Below are 21,750 nucleotides of genomic sequence, written 5' to 3'. Positions count from 1 at the left end.
TGAAACCCAAAAGCTACAACTCTCAGAAAAATCTCTAGTACTTCATGCTCTGTTTGTAACTATAGCAAACCTGAAACACCTGCTCTGGATGACATATCTGTTTTCAACATGTCAGCAATGGAAAGACTACTGCAGGTGTTATTTGGTATCAACAAGTACCTCGCAGTGTCATATCACAATGCAGATGTCACAATTCATGATTATTCATTAGAGTATTGCAGTGAAATCATGTTATCTACTAAAATGCATAATCATAATGGCAACATACCAGTAAGAGACTACACTAGTAGTAGTCACTAGTAGACTATACTAGTAACAAATAAACCTTCAATATTCAGCTAATATTTTAAGATTATCAGCATCAGCCAATAACCGTGCCTGATTAACAAAAGTGTTACCTGCCCAAGCACTTTTCTGAGTGATTTTCTATTTTCTTTGTGAATTTTTGGTGACTATTGCAACATTTAGGTGTAATTTCTATATGCAATGACTGTATTGGCAGTAGTGTTAAAAGCACCGAAGTCGGTACCTTTGACAACACTGATTGGCAGAGCCTTTGTTGTGCTTTATGTGTTTCCCCTACTAAAAAATAACTTATTTAAAATACATTTATTTCATATTAAGTATAGTTTAAATCTATTAACATATTTACTGACATCGCTTGAGACTTATACTGATAAGTATAAGTAATCTTAATCAAAAACATTAACCGGCCCTCCCTCTCAAAATAACTCATCGTCTCTTCCTGTCACATGCTATGGTGCGAGTTATCTGGAACTGCCAGCAGATCCAGTGACGTAAGGGGTAAATGCTGTCGCTGGGGTAAGCTGAGGCTTCACTTTATAGAGATCAATGCATTAACCACTGCTGATGCCAGTCATTGTGGTGTACAGTACCCTTAAACATTAAAAGGAAACTGATCTCAGTCAGTCAGTTTTTCACGCAGTTTTTAAATTCATTCCTATGGAAGTTTAGCGTCACGCTTAACTTACGCGCAAACGTGTGGCTCAACTTCCATAGGAATGAACCGAGAACGCTCATTTCTCCACTTGCTCCGTGCCAATGGACGAGCACCGTCGGTCAGTCAGTCAGGCTCTCTCATGTGCGCTCTCTTGCTGTTTAGTGCTGTTAACTGTCCTCATCATCCTCAATAAATAAAGTTCTTACAGTAATGTGAGGGTGCTCGCAGTGAGTCCGGTGGAGAGAAATCCCCCACAACTGACTGCAAACGGGCATTCAAATCTGCCTCCATTTTGTTAGCGACGCCCAACTTCCAACGATCCAATCAATTACCGAAGTACGAAATCAAGTCCCGCCCTCTCATTTCAGATGCCGTTTCACTCGGTAGACGTCACAGTAGAGAAGAAAAGACAATCGCAACTTCCGCATCATGCCGACATTAAAGGGTTAGTTCACCCAAAAATGAAAATTCTGTCATTTATTATTCACCCTCATGTCGTTCCACACCTGTAAGACCTTCGTTCATCTTCAGAACACAAATTAAAATATTTTTGATGAAATCCGATGGCTCAGTGAGGCCTCCATTGCCAGCAAGATAATTAACACTTTCAGATGCCCAGAAAGCTACTAAAAACATATTTAAAACAGTTCATATGACTGCCAAACTGCCCAAGTCATGCTCCCCAGTGGTGAACCATTGAAATTTCGAAACACTTATGACGTAACAAAGCCTTGTTTACTGAAATCACATGACTTTGGCAGTTTGATACACGCTCCGAACCACTGATTCGAAACAAAAGATTTGTAAAGCTTCAGAGCTTCATGAAGCGGTGTTTTAAAATCGCCCATCACTAGATATTGTTCAATAAAGTCGTTATTTTGTTTTTTTGGTGCACAAAAAGTATTCTTGTTGCTTCATAACATTAAGCTTGAACCACTGTAGTCACATGAACTGTTTTAAATATGTCTTTAGTGGCTTTCTGGGCATCTGAAAGTGTTAATTATTTTGCTGGCAATAGAGGCCTCACTGAGCCGTCGGATTTCATCAAAAATATCTTAATTTGTGTTCCGAAGATGTACGAAGGTCTTATGGGTGTGGAACGACATGAGGGTGAGTAATTAATGACAGAATTTTAATTTTTCAATTTTCATTTTCAACCCTTTAAACTTTATTTAGACTACTATTTGTGCACAAGTAGTACTCGAAATATTTAGCCTAAAATGTGTTTTAATGTCACTATTGATAAGGATTGTATTATCTTTGAATAAAATATGTCTTTAAATGCAAGATATTTAAAGTTTACCTAAAGTATACTAGCAATAGTTCCACTTTAGCACAATCAAATATAGTTAAGTATATCTTTAGTTGGACCTCAGCACTACTTCCACACAATTGAAGTGCATTAAGTACAGTTTAGCAGACTTTAAGTGCACCGGTTTAGTTTACCAAAAGTACAATTGCAAGGTATTTTTATCAAGTACATAATATGTAAATGTATTTGTAGTATACTTAGCATGAAATAAATGTATTTCAGATACATTTTAGTATATTTATTTTTCACTAGGGTCTCTGGTGTGAATGCAGTCTTTACATAAGCAAATCTTTCCATCACAGTGGAGATCCCATCGCTGCCCTGTAGCCTCACGAGTGAGGTGTTACGTGTCGTCTGTGTCCCTAGGAAAGTGTGTTTGTTTGTGCAGGAGAGCGCTGGGAGGTGATTACATCAAACGTTCCCCCTAAAGGGTTGGTTGTGGGGAGCCGGGTCTTCCTACGCTGGGATTGTTGAACATATTCTGTGAGGATGCAGCAGTAGAGATAAATATTGAGTGGTATAATAATGTTTGGCATAGCAACTACTGTCTTCACTGAGAGGGAACCACCTGCTCCCGGGTAAGACTAGTGCCAGCGTCACCCTCGCCTATGAAATCATTCCCCGGCGGATGTTTTCTGCTGAGCTTGTTGTTGTTGAAGTTCCTTGGAGGCAGCACTGTATGTCGTATTACGTCATAGTGAGATTTTGTCTGCTCACCAAGGAGATGGATGGAGGAGGAATGTTTCGAGCAGACGTATCCCAGCATAACACATATTTCTGTGATTAGAGCAGATTTTCCTCCTTTCTGCGTATGTCTGGAAACATCATATAAATCAGCTTCCTTCGGTTTTTGCTCATTGGCATGCAGCAGGTGAAGATGATATGTCATCATTAGACAAAGATGTGGAAAAGATGGAGTGACATAATGAAAGATGAGATACGGCGAGAGAGAAAGAGACAGATGAAGAAACACTCTGCCTGCAGGTGATTCAGGTCAGCGCTCTCACTGAGGAGCCGCTGCCACGGTTACTATCTCTATGGAAACTAGGAGGTGTTCCATTGTGTTAGAACCATAGATATATATACATAGATGCCTCATTAGTGGCTGTTTCTATGGGCTGATATAAGTAAGCCTTCCGCCATATTGGAACAGTCAAAGCAGGTCTGTGAACACTTCAGAGCAAGTTGACTGCATCTGCAACCGTAGTTAGACGCATGAATGAATATCTACTGTATATCTGCAATAGACTTCAGCAGATGATTCTGCTAAACTAACACAATAGACCTTATTCACAGCAGCGCCATCCCCTTTTTTAAGGGGAACGAAAGCGAGGCTGTGAGGATAGACATACATCTCTCCAGTGGGTTGTACTGTTATTTGATGAGTTTTTGGATTGTTCTGCAGACAAAACACTGCAAAAATATCTTTCCAAGAAACCTCAGTAGACATAAAACTCCAGACAACATGAGCTGTGGAAAATTATAAGTGATCTAGGAGCTTTATACAGCTTTTTACAGTGGATGCCATTGAAAACATGGTAAGTCTATCCTTCACATCCTTTCTTTTATAACTGTCAAGTTCTATACAATTAGACGAAGGTATCAGCTAACACAACATTAAAAAGTTACCATAGTTTAAAAACCTGTAACATTGAGATGCAATACATATACAAACACAAACGAACACATTCTCACCTGAGAAAGGTTAGCCCATTTCTTCACACAGTTTCACAACCAGAAGCTGTGCCATGTTGTGGCATCAATGATTCTTACTTTGAGTGACGACACGCTGAACACTCCAAGATAGCTGGCGCGCTGGTGTGTCTAGAGCATTCGAATGTGGCATCTATGTGTATATGTAATCATGGTTAGAACTGCCATCCTGATGTTTTTGATCAGCCACTAGCTGCCAATTGCCAGCTTACTGAGTGAGTCCATATGGGAGAATGACACACGCCTTTTCAGCTCTGAGTTAAATATTGTTTCTTCATAACCAGTGGTGGTTATGATGAGTCAACATGAAACAACAACCCATTCTTACTTCATCATGTAAGGAAACAGGATATTCATGGAGGGAATTTTGTCTAGATTTTGTACATTGAGTATTGTATAGTGAGGACTTTGTGATGTCATTGGAAATTTTTTTTCTTAATAATATTCACAGTGAATTTAAGAAAATAAATGGTGTCTGTTTTCATTTAATTTTTAGTTTAAGCACCAATACTTATAACTGATGAAATAAAGTATAGGCTAGTACGTAGTGTCATTTAAAAGGGTAATTAGCAAATCTTTCGAGCAAATTGGCAGTATTTCTTTAAAATTCACAAAAAAATATTTGAAAACAATGTATATTTATTAATTGCTAAAGCTGTTATTAAATGTAATCAATGTTTAATTGATGCATTATTACATTTTGGTCTGTTAATCACTGCCAATAATGTCAAATATCAGCCAATTAATGCTTAAATATTACATTACACAGTACAAAATAGGCTGCAATTATTTGATGAAAAATGCAGTAAAGACTTCTGCTTAATATTTTTGTGATACAGTTTTTTTCAGGATTCTTTGATGCAATAGAAAATTTAAACAGCATTTATTTGAAATAGAAACAGTAAATGTCTTTAGTCACTTTTTTTAATCAATTTACTGAGCCTTGCTGAATAAAAATATTAATTTCTTAATAGAAAAATCTTACTGACCCAGAACGAGAGTGTATATTTGACATATATACCAAAATATTACTATTCACAATATTATCTAGCACATTTTATTTTCTTAAAATACAGGATAGAGGTCTTTACATTTGTAGGATATAAATACTAATTTGAGGAAACTAATTTAATTTCTGTTTTCTGACATACAAATTAGCATAAGTATTTCAAAAACTCTGGAAATGGCAAAAATGTGTACAGAAATATTGCGATAAGTAGATTTCCTCTGGTATTTCCTTCCTGTGTGGTGGCTTCATAAAATAGCCACATACTAATCCGAGCCTAAATTAGATTTGCATGTGCATGTCTGTGTGTTCATCCAACCATTTTTGTGCATGAATGTGTGTGTCTGTTTGCTGACTGATACTCTTTCCTCTGAAGGATACTTAAGATTGTGTGTGTGTGTGTTTGTGTTGTGATCTCTGGATGAGTTGTTTGAGTGTGCGGGCTCTTGCTCCTGGCTCTAATCTGATTCTATAAAGTGCTTAGAAGGATCTTTGTTTCCATCTGCTGGTTTTCACTCTGTTACATCACTGCAGCTGGCAATGTGTGTGTGCTTATAAAGGGAGGAGCTTAATACTGGATCCTCTGATGACATCAGACACTCGCAGAGCGACACACGTGCATTGGACATGCACTGCCCCGAGCTCTGTCCATCTCTCTCTTTCTCTCAGCTTGATACATCCTACTCTTTTGTTTTTAAATGGGTGACACTCTGGGATGTGAATGGATATGATAATGCTTGATACATTGCTTGAGTGCTTGCACAAACAGCATAATTGTGCCGATTTAATCACTGGTGGTTTGCAATCACCAAAGGAAGGATGTAGTGGAGGACATATAAAAGATTTATGAAATAATTTCTCAACCGTCCATCTTCAATTTTTTTATTTAATGTTAACATGTTTTCCCCTTAATAATATAAACCAATGTTTTTTGCAGTTAAATGGAACTGAGAACACTATACTCTTATTGGTAGCTAAAAGCATAATTAAATTAGTCAATTTAGTTTATAAATAAATATACACAAGTGTCATGAGATTGTGAAGCTTTCTGTCTGACAGGCTTTTTAATTCTGTGAAAATATGCAGATCTTTCTCCAAAGTTATGTGTGCACAGTTTCCGTGTGGGACTGCCAGTAGCATAATAGCTATATAGGCATTGTTTTAGCAAACTAACACTCAGTTCTGGCTCCATTCTGGCATGAAACCTGGAAATACGTCACACTACGAGTTAAAATGGGTTGCAAATTTCATTTCGTGTCGATGTCGAGGAAGTGTGGTGTGGATTCTGACTGAGCTTCTAACGTCTCTATTGTTTGTGTTTGTGTTTCAGATCAACTTGAGGCTCATCTTGGTGAGTGGAAAAACAAAGGAGTTCCTGTTCTCGCCAAATGACTCTGCGGCCGACATCGCCAAGCACGTGTACGACAACTGGCCAATGGGTGCGTGATGATTCATCTTAAAACACACACATATTGTTTTGAATGCGTTCCCTTAGCAGAAACTGTTGGCTCTTGTGAAGGATTTTCAGGCTTTTGTTTCCTGGCATTGAGTAGATTCCTCTTTACAACCTTTTTCTGTTTTCAGATAATCTGTGCCGCAGACAAATCTGAGTCTGACTGAGTGGTAATCCCATGCAGAGCTAGATTCCACTCACTGTACGCTGACCTAAAGTCAATGACATTATTCAGGGGAAAAAAACAGTGCGTCTGAGTTTGTGTGTTTATACATCTGTCTAGCCGTCTCTCCGCCTGTGCCCGAGGACTGTGTGGTTTGCATTCAAATATTCCACAGATACTGTTCTAGTAAATTTGCAGGTTATTATACACACACATACTGCTACTTCTGAATTTTAGAGAAGAGCAGATGGTATCCAGACTCCTCTTTCATCTGTTTCTCCACCGTGCCTTGGCAACCCATCTGAAACTGCAAGTGCTTTCAGGGATGTGGCCACAAGCTCAGGTTTAGCATTTTCCATCTGATTGACCTCTAAAAAACATACTGTGGCGGTACCATGGTGTAGTGACGGTATAAAACCATGGTATGTTGATATATACACTACTGTTAAAAGGTTTGGGGTTGGTAAGATGTTTAATGTTTTTTGAAGAAGCCTTTTATTCTTACCCAAGGCTGCACATTTATTTGATTAAAAAACAATAATATTGTTTAGCCATTACTCCAGTTCTTCAGTGTCACATGATCCTCAGAAATCATTCTAAGATAGTGATTTGGTTCTCAAAAAAATTCTTAATACTATATTATCAATGTTGAAAACAGTTTTGCTGCTTAAAGATGCAGTAAGCAATTTCTGAAAAACACTGTTGAAAGTAGATCGAACCGAGCACCAAAATACACTTGTAGCCAATCAGCAGTAAGCTGCAAATACAGTCATTAGGGAGGAGGTGCCTGTTTTGCATGCCGCGTTTGTGAATTTGAGGGCGGAGCTATCAAGTTAGGGGTGTGATCCTTTTGTGGAGGGGCGTGTTTGTTTTGGTGATTTCAAATATCAACAGCTTTTCTCAGAAATCGCTTACTGCGCTTTTAATATTTTTATGGAAACCATGATACATTTTTTCATGATTCTTTGATGAATATAAAGTTCAAAAGAACAGCATTATTTGAAATAGAAATCTTTTGTAACATTATAAATGTCTTTCACTGCTCAGTTTTGAGGCATCCTTGCTGAATAAAAAAAGTATCAGATTCTTTCTTCATTACAAAAAACTTACTGACCCCAAATTTTTCGAACGGTAGTGTACACGGCACTGAATGGTTAGCATATCAATAAAAAAAGGCAGAACATGATTTTACCATGGTTATATGTTCCAAAAACATGGCAATACCATCCCTGCTGGATATCTGCTCTTCAAGCCCAGTCAAGCTAACTAATGGGTCTGTTTTGTCGGTTTTTGGAGCTAACTGACTAGCTAAACCATCTTAAGCCAGTCTGAGACCAGCACACCAACTTAGGCAGCATTTTTAGCAGGAATTGTACATTTTTATTACCATTTCTTGCTCCAATTCAATTCAGGGTTCATTTAAGTTCATTTAATTTTAATTTCTTGCTTTGAATAGCTCTTATTAGAGTCATCAGCCCTTAATTATAAAGAATATTGATGAAAAAAGCAAAGGAATACTGCAAAAAGAAAGGCTTTCTTTGTTATACAGTTCTTAAACTCCGTCGGGGTGGTCTGGGATTGAATCAGAGTTTTATTCATAGCAGACGAGCACAGCAGAGCTCAACCTTATGAGGACACAGATTGACCCTCACTTGAGTCTTGTGACTGAGTCTCCATTTGGATTGAGTCAAGAATGAGCGAGATGGGTGGGTCGTATGAATGGATAAATGAATGACGAGAAAACCAAGTGAACTAGTGAAAATCTAAGGAAGGAGTAATGTGGAAAGACTAGTAGAAAAGTGCCCCCAAAAGAAAAAGCCCTTTTTCTTCATTTACTCATCGTACACTCACCCTCATGTTGTTCCAAACCTTTGACTTTCTTTCTTCTGTGCATAATGACTTGCATTATGGTCTGTTTCTTGTTTGGCTTCAGATTTGTATATTTTGTGTGCAACACAATCATGAATCCCTCTAATTCGTTTTGTCTTTAACAGACTGGGAGGAGGAACAAGTGAGCAGTCCGAACATCCTGCGCCTCATCTACCAGGGCCGATTCCTACACGGAAATGTGACGCTTGGAGGTGAGCTGCCCTCCCACGCTCCTCATTACCATTATTTATATCACATCACACATGCTCTGTTACTGTTGATTATTTATTAAATCATTCTTCTCAGTCCCAAATCATGGGTCTGACAGATAAGAAGTTGCCTGGATTTTTCTCTGCCAGGTGAATTCGCTATGTCCCATTGGAGTTTTATAATTGCACAGATAACTAATTTGGCTTTGTCTTGGTTTATTTCGGGCCAGGGTGCATTGCGGTTTGATTCCACATCACAGTCAGCTGATTGTAAGGACGTACCCAAAAATTCAGCTCTCAGTCCCAATACACCTACGTTTTACAATTCTCAAGTCATGAATAGAATTCACTTAATGAAACAAACTTAGAAATATTCTCAGTGCGGCAGCGAGTTTTTCATGGAGCTTTGAGGGAAGAGAGCAGTCTATGAAAGTAAGAAAGCACTGGCCGACAGACCTGTCATCAGGGAAACAAAACAGGGAGGAGAGGAAATTCTTTGGGTGTGAACAGGAAGCATTTTTTTTTATTCATTTGGCCATCCCTCAAGCAACAATAAAAGATTGAGTGGGTTTGTGAACGTGTAAGAAAGTGCATGAGTATATATATGTCTTTCCTTCTATCTATCTATCTATCTATCTATCTATGTCGGTCTGTCTGTCTGTAAATCTATCTGTCTGTCTGTCTGTCTATATCTACCTCTGTCTCTCTGTCGGTCTGTCTGTCTGTAAATCTATCTATATCTGTCTATCTATCTGTCTATATCTCTGTCTGTAAATCTATCTGTCTGTCTGTCTGTCTGTAAATCTATCTGTCTGTCTATATCTATCTCTGTCAGTCTGTCTGTAAATATCTGTCTGTCTGTCTGTCTATATCTCTGTCGGTCTGTCTGTCTGTAAATCTATCTGTCTGTCTGTCTGTCTGTCTATATCTATCTCTGTCAGTCTGTCTGCCTGTAAATCTATCTATCTATATCTGTCTATCTGTCTGTCTATATCTCTGTTGGTCTGTCTGTAAATCTATCTGTCTGTCTGTCTATATCTATCTCTGTCGGTCTGTCTGTCTGTAAATCTATTTATCTATATCTGTCTATCTGTCTGTCTATATCTCTGTCGGTCTCTGTGTCTGTCTGTCTGTCTGTCTGTCTATATCTATCTGTCTGTGTCTGTTAGGGCTGGGACAATACATCGAATCTCGATACAAAGAATCTGGAGTAATTCTGATATTTTCCGATGTATCGCGATTCTCTCTCAAATCGATTCTGAGCTTAGTTTTTAAACAGCAGATGGCACTGCTATACGTGCTTTAGAAACACTTGTACACTGCCTGCTTCTAATTCTTTTACACACACCACTTAAACCTAAAATAATTATTCATAAAGTTCGAAAAGATTGAAGTGAATTGCAGTGGGCTGTGTTTACATTTATCTTACATCATAAAAGCATTCTGAGCTGAGGTGTATATTTAACCACTTACGTGACTCAGCCGAATGCACGAGAGCTGTCCAGCAGTCTTCTTAGTGAGCGTTTGAGAGTGTGCAGTTAAAAACTAGCCTAGAGCGCCATCTGCTGTTAAAACTAAGCTCAGAATCGATTCGAGAGAAAATATGAGGATCAATCCAGATTCATTGTATCGATCGAGAATCGATGTATTGTCCCAGCCCTAGTGTCTGTCTGTCGTCTGTCTGTCGTCTGTCTGTCAGGTAATCTTAGCTAAACTGTGATTAGTTAAGACTATATAAGTATGTTTTTCTCTTATTACACTTAAAATAGGGTCTCTTTTGAGATTATATATATTTTATAAATATTTGTGACATGTGAAAAGCTTAACTATTAGACTGTTTACTCATATCTAATGGGTTTTGCAATGTTTTGCCTGGGCAAACATTTCCCATAGCTGAATAACAATGATTGAATAAAAACTCACAACCAGCTCCTATTTCTGAACTGTTTGGCTGATGATGTGATAGTGGCGCGCAGGCAGGGTTTGCCAAAGAAGTGTCACTTTGATAATACACGCTGACACCTTCTTGATTCAAGAGAACCAAGGCATGCAGACAGAGTCTGTCTGTGGGGCAGAAGGCAGCAGCAATGGTCTCAGAGTCAGTGACGGCTCTCAATAAGGCACAGGCTTAATTGCTGCACTCTCATCCAGAGGTTTACTTGTCATCCTGTTCCTCTGTCCTATGACTTCATCCCCTTGAAAAGTTACTTTGGTATCACAGATGTACAGCTGCATTAGTCTCTTGTGTGTCCATTCAGTCTAACACTCTTTTTTCCCTTGTGTCTTGCAGCTTTAAAACTGCCTCTTGGAAAAACCACAGTGATGCATTTAGTTGCCAGAGAGACGCTGCCTGAGCCAAATTCCCAAGGTAACCATTCTGCCCTTTCTCTTTTCTGTCCACTCCTCCTTTACTTTTTCACACGCTCCCTGCCTAACTGCAGCCTTCACTTTCTTCAAAAATCACAAATTTATATGTGGATCATTCTCAACCTCTGGCAATATTTCAGTCTTTCAGAAGTTTTAAAGTATTTTATCACCAAAATATAAAAGACCCTGTCGCATGAACATGTAGGTGATAAAATAGGAAGACAAATAACTATGAATTTAATGTTTGCTGAGTTTTAACAGTTTTTATTTAAATGCTGATCTGTAGGCACATTTTCATGAAAATTCAGAGACAAGTGATGCACTATTTATTGATTATTGGTTTCAAAATAGAAAGAAATATAAGAATATATGTATATTATATATTAATTTGAGTTTGAGGGACATTTCAAATGTATCAAATATCAAATTTTTTTTCTTCAAGTGTCCTTTATAATTTTCAGGTGAATTCAGTGAGAACATTATTAATTAAATTTAAAAAATGTAATTTTTAAAATTTCATTTAAGAGTTACTCATGTATAAACCACATACATTCACAATGTCCCTTGTTAAACTATTAATAATATTGCAGTGTGAATTTCTGTTTTAATAAAAAATTGTAAATGCTTAAAGCACTTTGTGCTTTGACAAAATTTTTGCAGGGTCCTGCTGACTTATTTATCAGAACTATGGCTCTGCTCCAAACCCTAGTGAGCTTCAGTGCTGCCTACATGGGTAGCTGCCTTTTAAGTCACTGAAAAAGATCCTCATAAATGATTGATTTGGAATATTTTATATAGGCCACATTCACACAGCAACAGTATATGATTGTCAGTCCTGTATTTGAGTCCTTAACACGGTTACATTCACACACAATTCAGTTACGCAATTCAGAAACTCTCAACAATGCTCCTTACAAAAAATTCACACAAGCTGTTTCTATATTACTCTAATAAGCATAAAAATACAGTATCTGGCACATATTAAGTACTATTAAAATAGCTATTCATTTTTAATAGCTTTTAATAAAGCTATTTTTAACGGTACCTTTTTATATTAAATATTAGATTTACTTACACTTCTCTCTCTTTGCCCACCATCCTGCACCAAGCTTTTCAAGGATGCAGTCTGGGATTGTCTTCTGTGTAAAGAATATATGCAGAAATATGCATCTTAAAAGGGAACATAACTATGTTGCCTACCTTTCTAAGGCCCTGTTTACACCTGGTATTAAAGGGATAGTTCACCCAAAAATGAAAATTTGATGTTTATCTGCTTACCCCCAGCGCATCCAAGATGTAGGTGACTTTGTTTCTTCAGTAGAACACAAATGATGATTTTTAACTCCAACCGTTGCCGTCTGTCAGTCAAATAATGGGAGTGAATGGGAACTTGGATCAATAAGAGTCGAAAAACCTTGCAAATCCAAATTAAACCCTGCGGCTCGTGACGAAGTATACGCGCGAGACATCACTGCCAATGTCAGAGCGCGATCAGACCTCACTAAGCGAGTGCTGAATGCAGTTGGACATAGTGGTGTTTTAGAGGTAAAAAATGATATAAATACTGTTCAGTTTCTCGCACAAACCGATCGTTTCGTGTCTTAGGACATCAATGTGTCGTCACGAGCCGCAGGGTTTAATTTGGATTTGTCTATGGATTTGACTGACAGACGGCAGCGGTTGCAGTTAAAAATCATCATTTGTGTTCTACTGAAGAATAAAAGTCACCTGGGGGTAAGCAGATAAACATCAAATTTTCATTTTTGTGTGAACTATCCCTTTAAGATGCATTTTGGTTGATGGAATCACAAGTGGACGACGCTAAATACAGGATTAACCGTGTGTAAAATGTTTTGAGCGTGTCCACTTTTGAGCACTTCCAGAGGTAGAAACACATTCGACTGGATTGCTTTTGTAGTGTAGATGTTCATGTGGTCGAATGCGTTTTAACAGCCACAAAAGACCACCTACTCGCCGCCTACTGACCTAACGCCTAAACATTATGGGAAGCGCGCTAACCAGATGGGATTTAAACTTTGTCAGCTGAAGATCCAAGTTTGGTTTCAAGATGAAAAACGTACCAAGCACAATGTTGTCTCACCATTCCTGATTTCTAACACACACTCACAGCATTCGGCGTGGTCTTGCGACGGTCGGAGCAGAAATGAAAGCTGCTGCTCTCCGTATGTGTTTCCGTCGTCTCTGGGTGCATTCATGTATAAATTGTGCAAGCTTATTTTGTCCATTAGATTGAAAGATCTAATAAAGCCCATATATTTATCCACCCATAGACCCTCCCCTTGAAGAAATCAGGACAGAAGTGGTTGAAAGGGGACAAAAGAGACGGATTAAAACAACAGGTGTAAACGGGAACGTATCTCCCTTATCTGCTTGCGACCAAATCGCATCTTGATACCAGGTGTAAACAGGGCCTAAGAACAAAACAGAATGCCTATGATGCCTTAAAATGTCGTTTATGTAGGCAGCTCACTAGGTTTTGAAACAGAACCATTGTTTTGTTTTTGTGCAGTAGTATTAACTGCTTGTGTTTTCGTTTCAGGTCAAAGGAACCGGGAAAAGACTGGAGAGAGCAACTGTTGTGTGATCCTGTAAATACATCCCTTCATCCCTCAGAATGAGTGTGTCCCATCACCCTTCGCCCATGCTGCTTAAACACAACTACTCACACCTGACCGGAACGAGAGCTTCACTTCACCTGGAAAGAAAAAAAAATCACACCCGAGAGAGAACGAGACCAGGCTCGGAGAACGCATAGTGCGTATTTAAGCCAAAAGACGTCAAGAAAATCCAACCTCGAGAGCAGCAGATAATAAAACGCATCCTGCCGTCACCCCCACACACATCTTTTCTCATCATTCTACCTTCATGCACACCCAGCAGACCTGTAACTCGTTTCATCATGCACACACTCACACACAGACAAGCACTCCTTCCCCTTCTACCGGTTTGCACAAGGAGGAGGCCCGTTTTTTATTGCACATGGCAAACATGAATGATTCAGTGTGGAAGAAGAGACTTGCCCTTGATTCTTCCTCTCAGGAGGGAGACGTGTGAGGGGGAAATGAATTTACACAGGGTCTGATGAACTTTTCACATTTAACGACGCACCACGTGCTCACCAGGCTTGGCTCGGATCCGGTGCGGAGGCGGGAAGGCATGCCGTCACCTACGTCTGAAATAATAGCACACGCTTCACTGGCGGTTTAACCTCCGCTTCACGCGCCCTCCTGATGAAATACTAATCGCCACATGTAGTTCAGCGCAGGAGAACAAGTATTGATGTGCCTGATGAACGTTTTAGAATTGTTTATTATACGTTTCCATGTGTTTTAAATGCCCCATTCTGGTCCTGGAGATCCAGCGTCCTGCTTTAACAAGTTCCGGTGCTCGATTAGCCGGTTCGGGTGTGTTTGGAGCGCAGGAGTTGGGACTTTGCAGGAAGGTAGATCTCCAGAAGTTCATGGAAAGTCTAAATAATGCATAATGAGTAACAGTGACATTTGCGGCTGTGTTTTGACAGTCAAACAGTGTTGCGTCTGCCCTCTTTAGATAGTTCTGAGCTGCTCTCTTTCAGGAAGGGTAAGATTTATCCCTTTATTTTCTAAGTGTAGTGGTGTAAATTAATGCTTGCGTTTGGAGCCAGAAGATAACTACGGAATGAAGTTTGGCTTGGTTTCCTCCCTGTTAGATATAAAATTTGTTTGCACAATACAGAAACATGTGCTGTTTCATTTCTAAATCTGTGTAATTTTTCTTTCTCCTCATCCCTTTTTAATATTTTTTCCAAATGGGAATTGTATTCGAAGGTTACATATGTGTAGAGTATATTTAATATGAATCTTATAGAGAACATAACTATAGATTGTTGATATATATTGGTGTCTAGTGTATGATAGTCTAAAAACAGTTAGCACATTAGCATTTGGAGCAGTGAGATGCTGACAATGTCATGTACTTTAACAGCAGCAAACCCCTCTCTAATGGTGAAGAAATTACTGTACTGTGTTTCTTGTTTTTTCTTCAAATGTTCATAATTTGATATCTTTTTTTCTTCCATTGTCTTTTTCTGTTCATGTGGTTTTTGCTTTCTGCATTTTAACACCGCACTAGGTCTGAAAAATATTGGTCCTTATCAGGGTTCAAATCTGTACAGAGCTGAAGTTTTTAAAAATATAATTGTAAATAAAACTAATGCTTCTCATTCTCTAAACTACAAATGGAAATACATCTATAAACTGAATAAAGAATCCAGAATATTGAAGTCAAATGCTTGTTGCTTGATGTGTTCACCTTCAGATAGTTTATGATGAATTTGAGAGGGTGATAAATTCATATAACGAGTCGAAATCATAACTGTGTTTGGATTGTAGCGCTATATAATTAAAAACACTAATTCTTGCTCTATACAACACTATATTGTGTTCCAAAAAGCATTTAATTAATCTCAATTATTTAAACACACACATATTGGTGCACCTGTCATTATGAAGACATTCCATAGGTGTAATATTCTTTACCCTAAAAAAAATCAGAAAACTGCATTTTTTTATTTACATTTTTATGTGTTTAAGCCATTTTAAGTATGAGGACTCAACAAATGTAATCATAATACACTTTTACATTGTAATACCAGTGTTATACCCATGTCATTATACAAATTTGTGTCCTCATAAATCATATAAACAAGCACAGACACACACAACACCATTTAAAGGTCTGCAGTACGGTGTACATTTTAGGACTTCCTCACACCTCAGTCATACAACGAAAAGGCGTCATGCCTCAGACTAAAAGGCTTCAGGTCTCAGGAAGTCCTAATATGTACACTGTACTGTGGTCTTTAAGTAAAATTCAGCTTTGCCATCACAGGAATAAATTACACTTACACACACATCCTTGTTTATATTACTTTGTGGGGTCCAAATGACCCCATTAAGATAGTAAGATGAGGAATTTACGACATTGTGGGGTCTGACTAAAGGACATCTTAAAAGTCATATGTTTGACAAAATCTTAAAAGTCACTATAGTATGGCCCTTCCCTACACTATACATAAATCTACCCGTCACAGGAACCTAACGTAATTTTAACATTCACATACATATATACACTACCGCTCAAAAGTTTGGGGTCGGTACGATTTGTAATGTTTTTAAAAGAAGTTTCGTCTGCTCACCAAGGGTGCATTTACTTAATTAAAAATACAGTAAAAACAGTAATATTGTGAAATATCTAATCTAATAATATTTTCTATTTGAAAATATTTTAAAATGTAATTTATTCTTGTGTTGGCAAAGCTGAATTTTCAGCATCGTTAATCTTCAGTGTCACATGATCCTTCAGAAATCATTCTAATATGTCAATTTGCTGCTCAAGAAACATTTATTGTTTACAATTGTACAAAATATTTGTGTACAATATTTTTTTTCAGGATTCTTTGATTAATAGAAAGTTCAAAAGAACAGTGTTTATTTGAAATCTAATCTTTTGTAACATTATAAATGTCTTTACTGTCACTTTTGATTGATTTAATGCATCCTTGCTGAATAAAAGTATTAATTTCTTTTCAAACAAATAAAAATTCTTACTGACCCCAAACTTTTGAACGGTAGTGTATAATGCTACAGAAGCTTTGTATTTCAGATAAATGCTGTTCTTTTGAACTTTCTATTAATCAAGGAATCCTGAAAAAAAAAGAGTACACAACTGTTTTCAACATTGATAATAATAACAAATATTTATTGAGGAACTAATCATCATATTAGAATGATTTCTGAAGGATCATGTGACACTGAAGACTGTAGTAATGATGCTGAAAATTCAGCTTTGCCAACACTAGAATAAATTACTTTGTAAAATATATTCAAATAGAAAACAGTTATTTTAAATTGTAATAATTTTTCACAATATTACTGTTTTACTGTATTTTTAATTAAATAAATTAAGCCTTGGTGAGCAGACAAAACTTCTTTTAAAAACATTAAAAATCTTACCGATCCCAAACTTTTGAGCGGTAATATATATATATATATATATATATATATATATATATATATATATATATATATGCTATATGTTAAAACATTCTTATATATACATATATATTGTTCTATAAGAAAACAAACACACAAACAAACACAACATTTCAAATTGTAATTCTGTTTTAGTGAATGGTTTTGATCAAATAAAGGCAGTCTTGGCTTCCATACAAAAGATAGTTCTTTCAAAACATAAAAAAATAGTGTACTTATAAATGTATGAGTACTATTAGTCATTAATGTTATCTTGACTTTTATATTTTATTAATAAAAACATTAGTTTTGTTGTGAACAGCCCCGTTAGGCCATGAATGTCAAATATATTTTTTATTGTAAGCTTTTTGCGCCATCTTGTGGGTAAAATGTTAATTACATTCAGATTAAAATCACATCACATCATTTTTAAAAAAAATTTTTTTACTGTATCTATTTAAAAGTAATAATTAATGCTCATATTGTTCATTGTAATTGTGTCTTCGTGTAGAAATATCCCAAATAAGGCGAAAAAAAAACGCCTATATATATGAATGAGACTAAATGAAGGATTCGGATGGTTCATCCGCCATGCGCCCTCTAGTGGAAACTCATTTTTGGTCTCATACAAAACACTTTTTAAGGACTTTATTTTAATGTAGTGCCGAGAAATATACATCAAGACACGCAATACAAATCATGAATTTAATCACAAGAGGCTAACAACACTTTAATATGGTATCCAGTTGGCCAAAATACCATACGGTTATTAATACCATTAAGTTATTTTTTATGACATCTTTGGCAAGGATCAAGTTTAAACCACGGGCACTATGGGAACCTCACGAGCACACAAGCACGGCCTTCAACAGAACAGAAGTAAGAATCAACTTTTTTCTCTATTCAGCAGGTAACTTACTGAGATTTCAAATGAGATTTGAGATTTCTTTGAAATTTTGACAGTTTGTTCAGGTTTTAATCATTTTAATTTCTTTCAGCAAAACAAAACACGACAGGTAGCCTACTATTAATTTGTGAGAAACACTAATGAAAACCAGTAACCTCCACCCTGTCTTGTAAGACCTTTGTTAACGTTAATGTTACCTAAAAACAGATTATTAATAGCAATCTCACTAAAATAAGAACAATATTGTTTAATCACGTAGGGAAGAGCTTTCATTTTAAAGCTTTGTTATGAATCGATGGTGGTCACTTTTTTATTAATTTATACTACATTATAAATAATATACTTTCCATGATTGTAAAAATCACAAATATTTAATGCAGTCTTTTAATTAACGAGGTAAAAAAAAAAAAAACATAATTATAAAAAAATAGTTTTACATGGAGTTTAGCATGGACAGCAGGATATGCAAATTTCCATATATATGTACATATATATGTTTCTTTGTTCAATCTTCTGAGCAGTTCTTTTTTTTTTTTTTTTTTTAATTATCATTGAGGGCTAATACCCTAAGGCCTACTGTGGTTTATTGTGTTGGTGAAAGAGAGAAGAGCTTGTCTATTGAGTTGTGAGTGATAAATTACCTTCCACATTTATTATAATACAATTTAGAAATAGAAAATGACAATTATATTAACAAATATTGTAAATACATAACAATATAACAATAATATGCTAGTTTCATGTAATAAGATACATCAGAACAGGGATAGGCAGATAATCTCATTTAGAAATAGTTAACCTATTTACCTTTAGACTCATTCTGTTTCTCTGGACACACCATTTGAAAAAGAACTGTCTGATTTCTTTAAACCTGATGCAGTAAATAAAGGGGTTCACTAGTGGTGGAAGCAGACTGTAGAACATGACCAGGGCGATCTTCTGACTGCTGTTCATCTGAATGTTCGGGATGTTAGAACCGGAGTAAACCACGAAACGTGGCACATAATAGATGATAATGATAGTCAGCTGTGTGGCACAGGTAGAAAAGGCTTTCATACGACCCTGTGCATTTGCTATTCGAAGCACAGACACCAGGATACTTGCATAGGAAAAGATGATGAAAGAGAATGGCACGAGAAGCACAAACATTGCTACACCGTAGGAAATGCGATTCTGGAGGCTGACATCAGCACAGGCGAGCTGGTTCATAGACTGAGAGTCACAGAAGCATTGAGCGATCATATTTGGCCCACAGAACGGCAGTGTCACTGTTTGCATTGTGTTGATGGTTGGGGCAATCATTGCAGTAACCCAGGAAAACCCTATTAGAAGTCTCATAGTGCGGTTAGTCATTAAAACAGGGTATCTTAGTGGGTAACAGATCGCCAAGTACCGATCTAGAGCCATGATCATCATAATAAGAGAGTTTAGGGTCCCAAAATAGTGAATCAGCTGCCTTTGAAACAAACAAACGTAGAATGCAATATAACCGTCATTAAACCAGTAGCGAGAAATGACTTTAGGCAGAGCAACTGTGCAAAAACCTATATCAGAAAAGGACAAACTCAGCAAGATAATATACATAGGCTTATGGAGGCTGCGTTCAATCACAAACAGGACCACAATGAGAGAGTTGCCGGTGATTACAGCGATGTAGATGCAGAACAAAAGCACTGCCATCAGGCTGTAGTATTTGGGCAGGAGTCCAGGGAATCCCACAATGAAAAACTCGGTTACTACAGAAGCTGCAGATTCATTTGCCTGTGACATACTGAAACATACAGCAAACATCTGTTTACAAAAGAATATCTGCCTTTTACACATGATATTACCTTGATAAAAATGGCTTTGATTTGCTGAAAAATGTTTAAATATTTACTTGAAGTTAAAATTATTCTCTGCAACATTTAGAAATATAATACAATATAATAATGATAATATAACATTTTTTAAACACAGTTCACTTATGACATTATAAATTATTGTAAATTATAAAATAATTTATAAATATTGTTTTTTGTAAAACTACATTCAAAATTACATAATTTGTAGAACAGTATTTAGTTACCAATTACTAATTTAGTTACTAAGATTTTCCTTAAATTATTTACACATTCTGTGATATTCAAATATTTGCAAAAATCTGAATGTTATTTTGGTTTGTATTTCAGATGATCACACGATTACCTTGATTATTCCTCTGTTAAATTATGTGACATCTGCTAAGAATATTCCTGGCTCAGTATGACACGTTTCTCAGTTATCAAGCAGATGCTTGTGGTTTCATTATTTTATAGTCATAGAATCAGTGTTAAAGCCTGTAGGGTCCAACACGTCATGAAGGATCATGTTTTGAATCATTGGTGTCATGAAACTGGGCTGACCTTTGGGGTTTGGGGAGTGAGGACTGTGTTTTGCCAGAAGATAAATATGGAATGAAGTTTGGCTGAATTGTTCTTCCCTGATAGACAGGGACTAAAACTTTATTCCACACCTTAAATGGTTAGTTCACCCAAAAATGAAAATTCTGTCATGTTGTTCCACACCCGTAAGACCTTCGTTAATCTTCGGAACACATATTAAGATAGATTAGATTATTTTAAGATATATTAAGACATTTCCTCTCTCAAGATCCATAAAGGTACTAAAAACATCTAAATCAGTTCATGTGAGTACAGTGGTTCAATATTAATATTATAAAGCGATGAGAATATTTTTGGTGCACCAAAAAAATGACAAGTAATGACTTATTTAGTGATGGCCCATCACTGCTTCAGGAAGCATCGGAGCATAATGAATCAGTGTGTCGAATCTGCTGTTCGGAGTGCCAAAGTCACGTTATTTCAGCCGTTGGCAGTTTAACACGCGATCTGAATCATGATTCGATACACTGATTTGTGCTCCGAATCTTCCTGAAGCATTGTTTTGAAATCGGCCATCACTAAATAAGTCGTTATTTTGGGGTTTTTGGCGCACCAAAAATATTCTCGTCACTTTATAATATTAATATTGAACCACTGTACTCACATGAACCGATTTAAATATGTTTTTAGTACCTTTATGGATCTTGAGAGAGGAAATGTCATTGCTCCCTATGAAGGCCTCACAGAGCCATCGGATTTCAACAAAAATATCTTAATTTGTGTTCCAAAGATTAACGAAGGATTAATGTCTTAACGGGTGTGAAACGGCATGAGGTAAAAAAAGTAATAAATGACAGAATTTTCATTTTTGGGCGAACTAACCCTTTAAGAAAATTAAGACTTAAGAAAATTTACTGGCTATAAATATTTTTTATTTTACATATATATACAGGGAGTGCAGAATTATTAGGCAAGTTGATTTTCTGATCATATTTTTTTCCCAAGCACATTTTACCAATTCCAATCCACATCAATCTTAATAACTACTATTAATATTGTTTTTAATCATTTATAAGTGATATATAATTGTTCATGAAGGCTGGAAATGAAAAATGCCTTATATTCAGGTGTGCAGAATTATTAGGCAAGTTTTCTTTTACAGGCAAAATGAGCCAAAAAAGAGATTTAACTCAGACTGAAAAGTCAAAAATTATTAAATACTCATGAGAAGGACGCAATACTAATGCAATACTAGAAATTGCAAAGTTAAAGCATGACCAAGGGACAGCAAAATGCTCATTGGGTCAGCGGGGTCAGACAAAAACAGGTGGAAAAGAAAAGACACGTTAACTGCAAAATAATTAAGAATTATGTGTGAAACCATCAGGAACCCTT

The 21,750-nt window shown here is 36.7% G+C and overlaps 2 protein-coding genes across 2 annotated transcripts in view; one reads left to right on the top strand and one right to left on the bottom strand.

The window, feature by feature from the left end:
- ubl3a (ubiquitin-like 3a) overlaps nucleotides 1–15,341 on the top strand; it is a 30,225-nt gene extending 14,884 nt beyond the window's left edge. Inside the window, exons 3-6 of the mRNA XM_048179870.1 lie at nucleotides 6,323–6,431; nucleotides 8,603–8,689; nucleotides 10,977–11,054; nucleotides 13,614–15,341. Of these exons, the coding sequence (XP_048035827.1) occupies nucleotides 6,323–6,431; nucleotides 8,603–8,689; nucleotides 10,977–11,054; nucleotides 13,614–13,666 (327 nt within the window). The 3' untranslated portion in view covers nucleotides 13,667–15,341. The remainder of the gene's footprint in view (nucleotides 1–6,322; nucleotides 6,432–8,602; nucleotides 8,690–10,976; nucleotides 11,055–13,613) is intronic.
- Nucleotides 15,342–17,275: 1,934 nt separating this feature from the next.
- LOC125262921 (olfactory receptor 1500-like) lies at nucleotides 17,276–20,466 on the bottom strand. The gene is made up of 2 exons (XM_048181763.1): nucleotides 20,180–20,466; nucleotides 17,276–19,763 (listed from the first exon to the last, which is right to left on the bottom strand). Exon 2 carries the CDS (start codon nucleotides 19,760–19,762, stop codon nucleotides 18,773–18,775), a length of 990 nt encoding a protein of 329 aa, XP_048037720.1. The 5' UTR covers nucleotide 19,763; nucleotides 20,180–20,466; the 3' UTR covers nucleotides 17,276–18,772.
- Between the last annotated feature and the right edge of the window lie 1,284 nt (nucleotides 20,467–21,750).

This window comes from Megalobrama amblycephala, linkage group LG2 (assembly GCF_018812025.1).
Source record: "Megalobrama amblycephala isolate DHTTF-2021 linkage group LG2, ASM1881202v1, whole genome shotgun sequence".
Lineage (NCBI taxonomy): Eukaryota > Metazoa > Chordata > Actinopteri > Cypriniformes > Xenocyprididae > Megalobrama > Megalobrama amblycephala.
Note: the sequence above shows the minus strand (reverse complement) of the source record. Positions and strands in the feature narration are given on the sequence as shown.

Bases quoted from the DNA above. Each gene is read 5' to 3' on its own strand.
- LOC125262921 (XM_048181763.1), bottom strand. From the start codon at position 19,762: ATGTCACAGGCAAATGAATCTGCAGCTTCTGTAGTAACCGAGTTTTTC.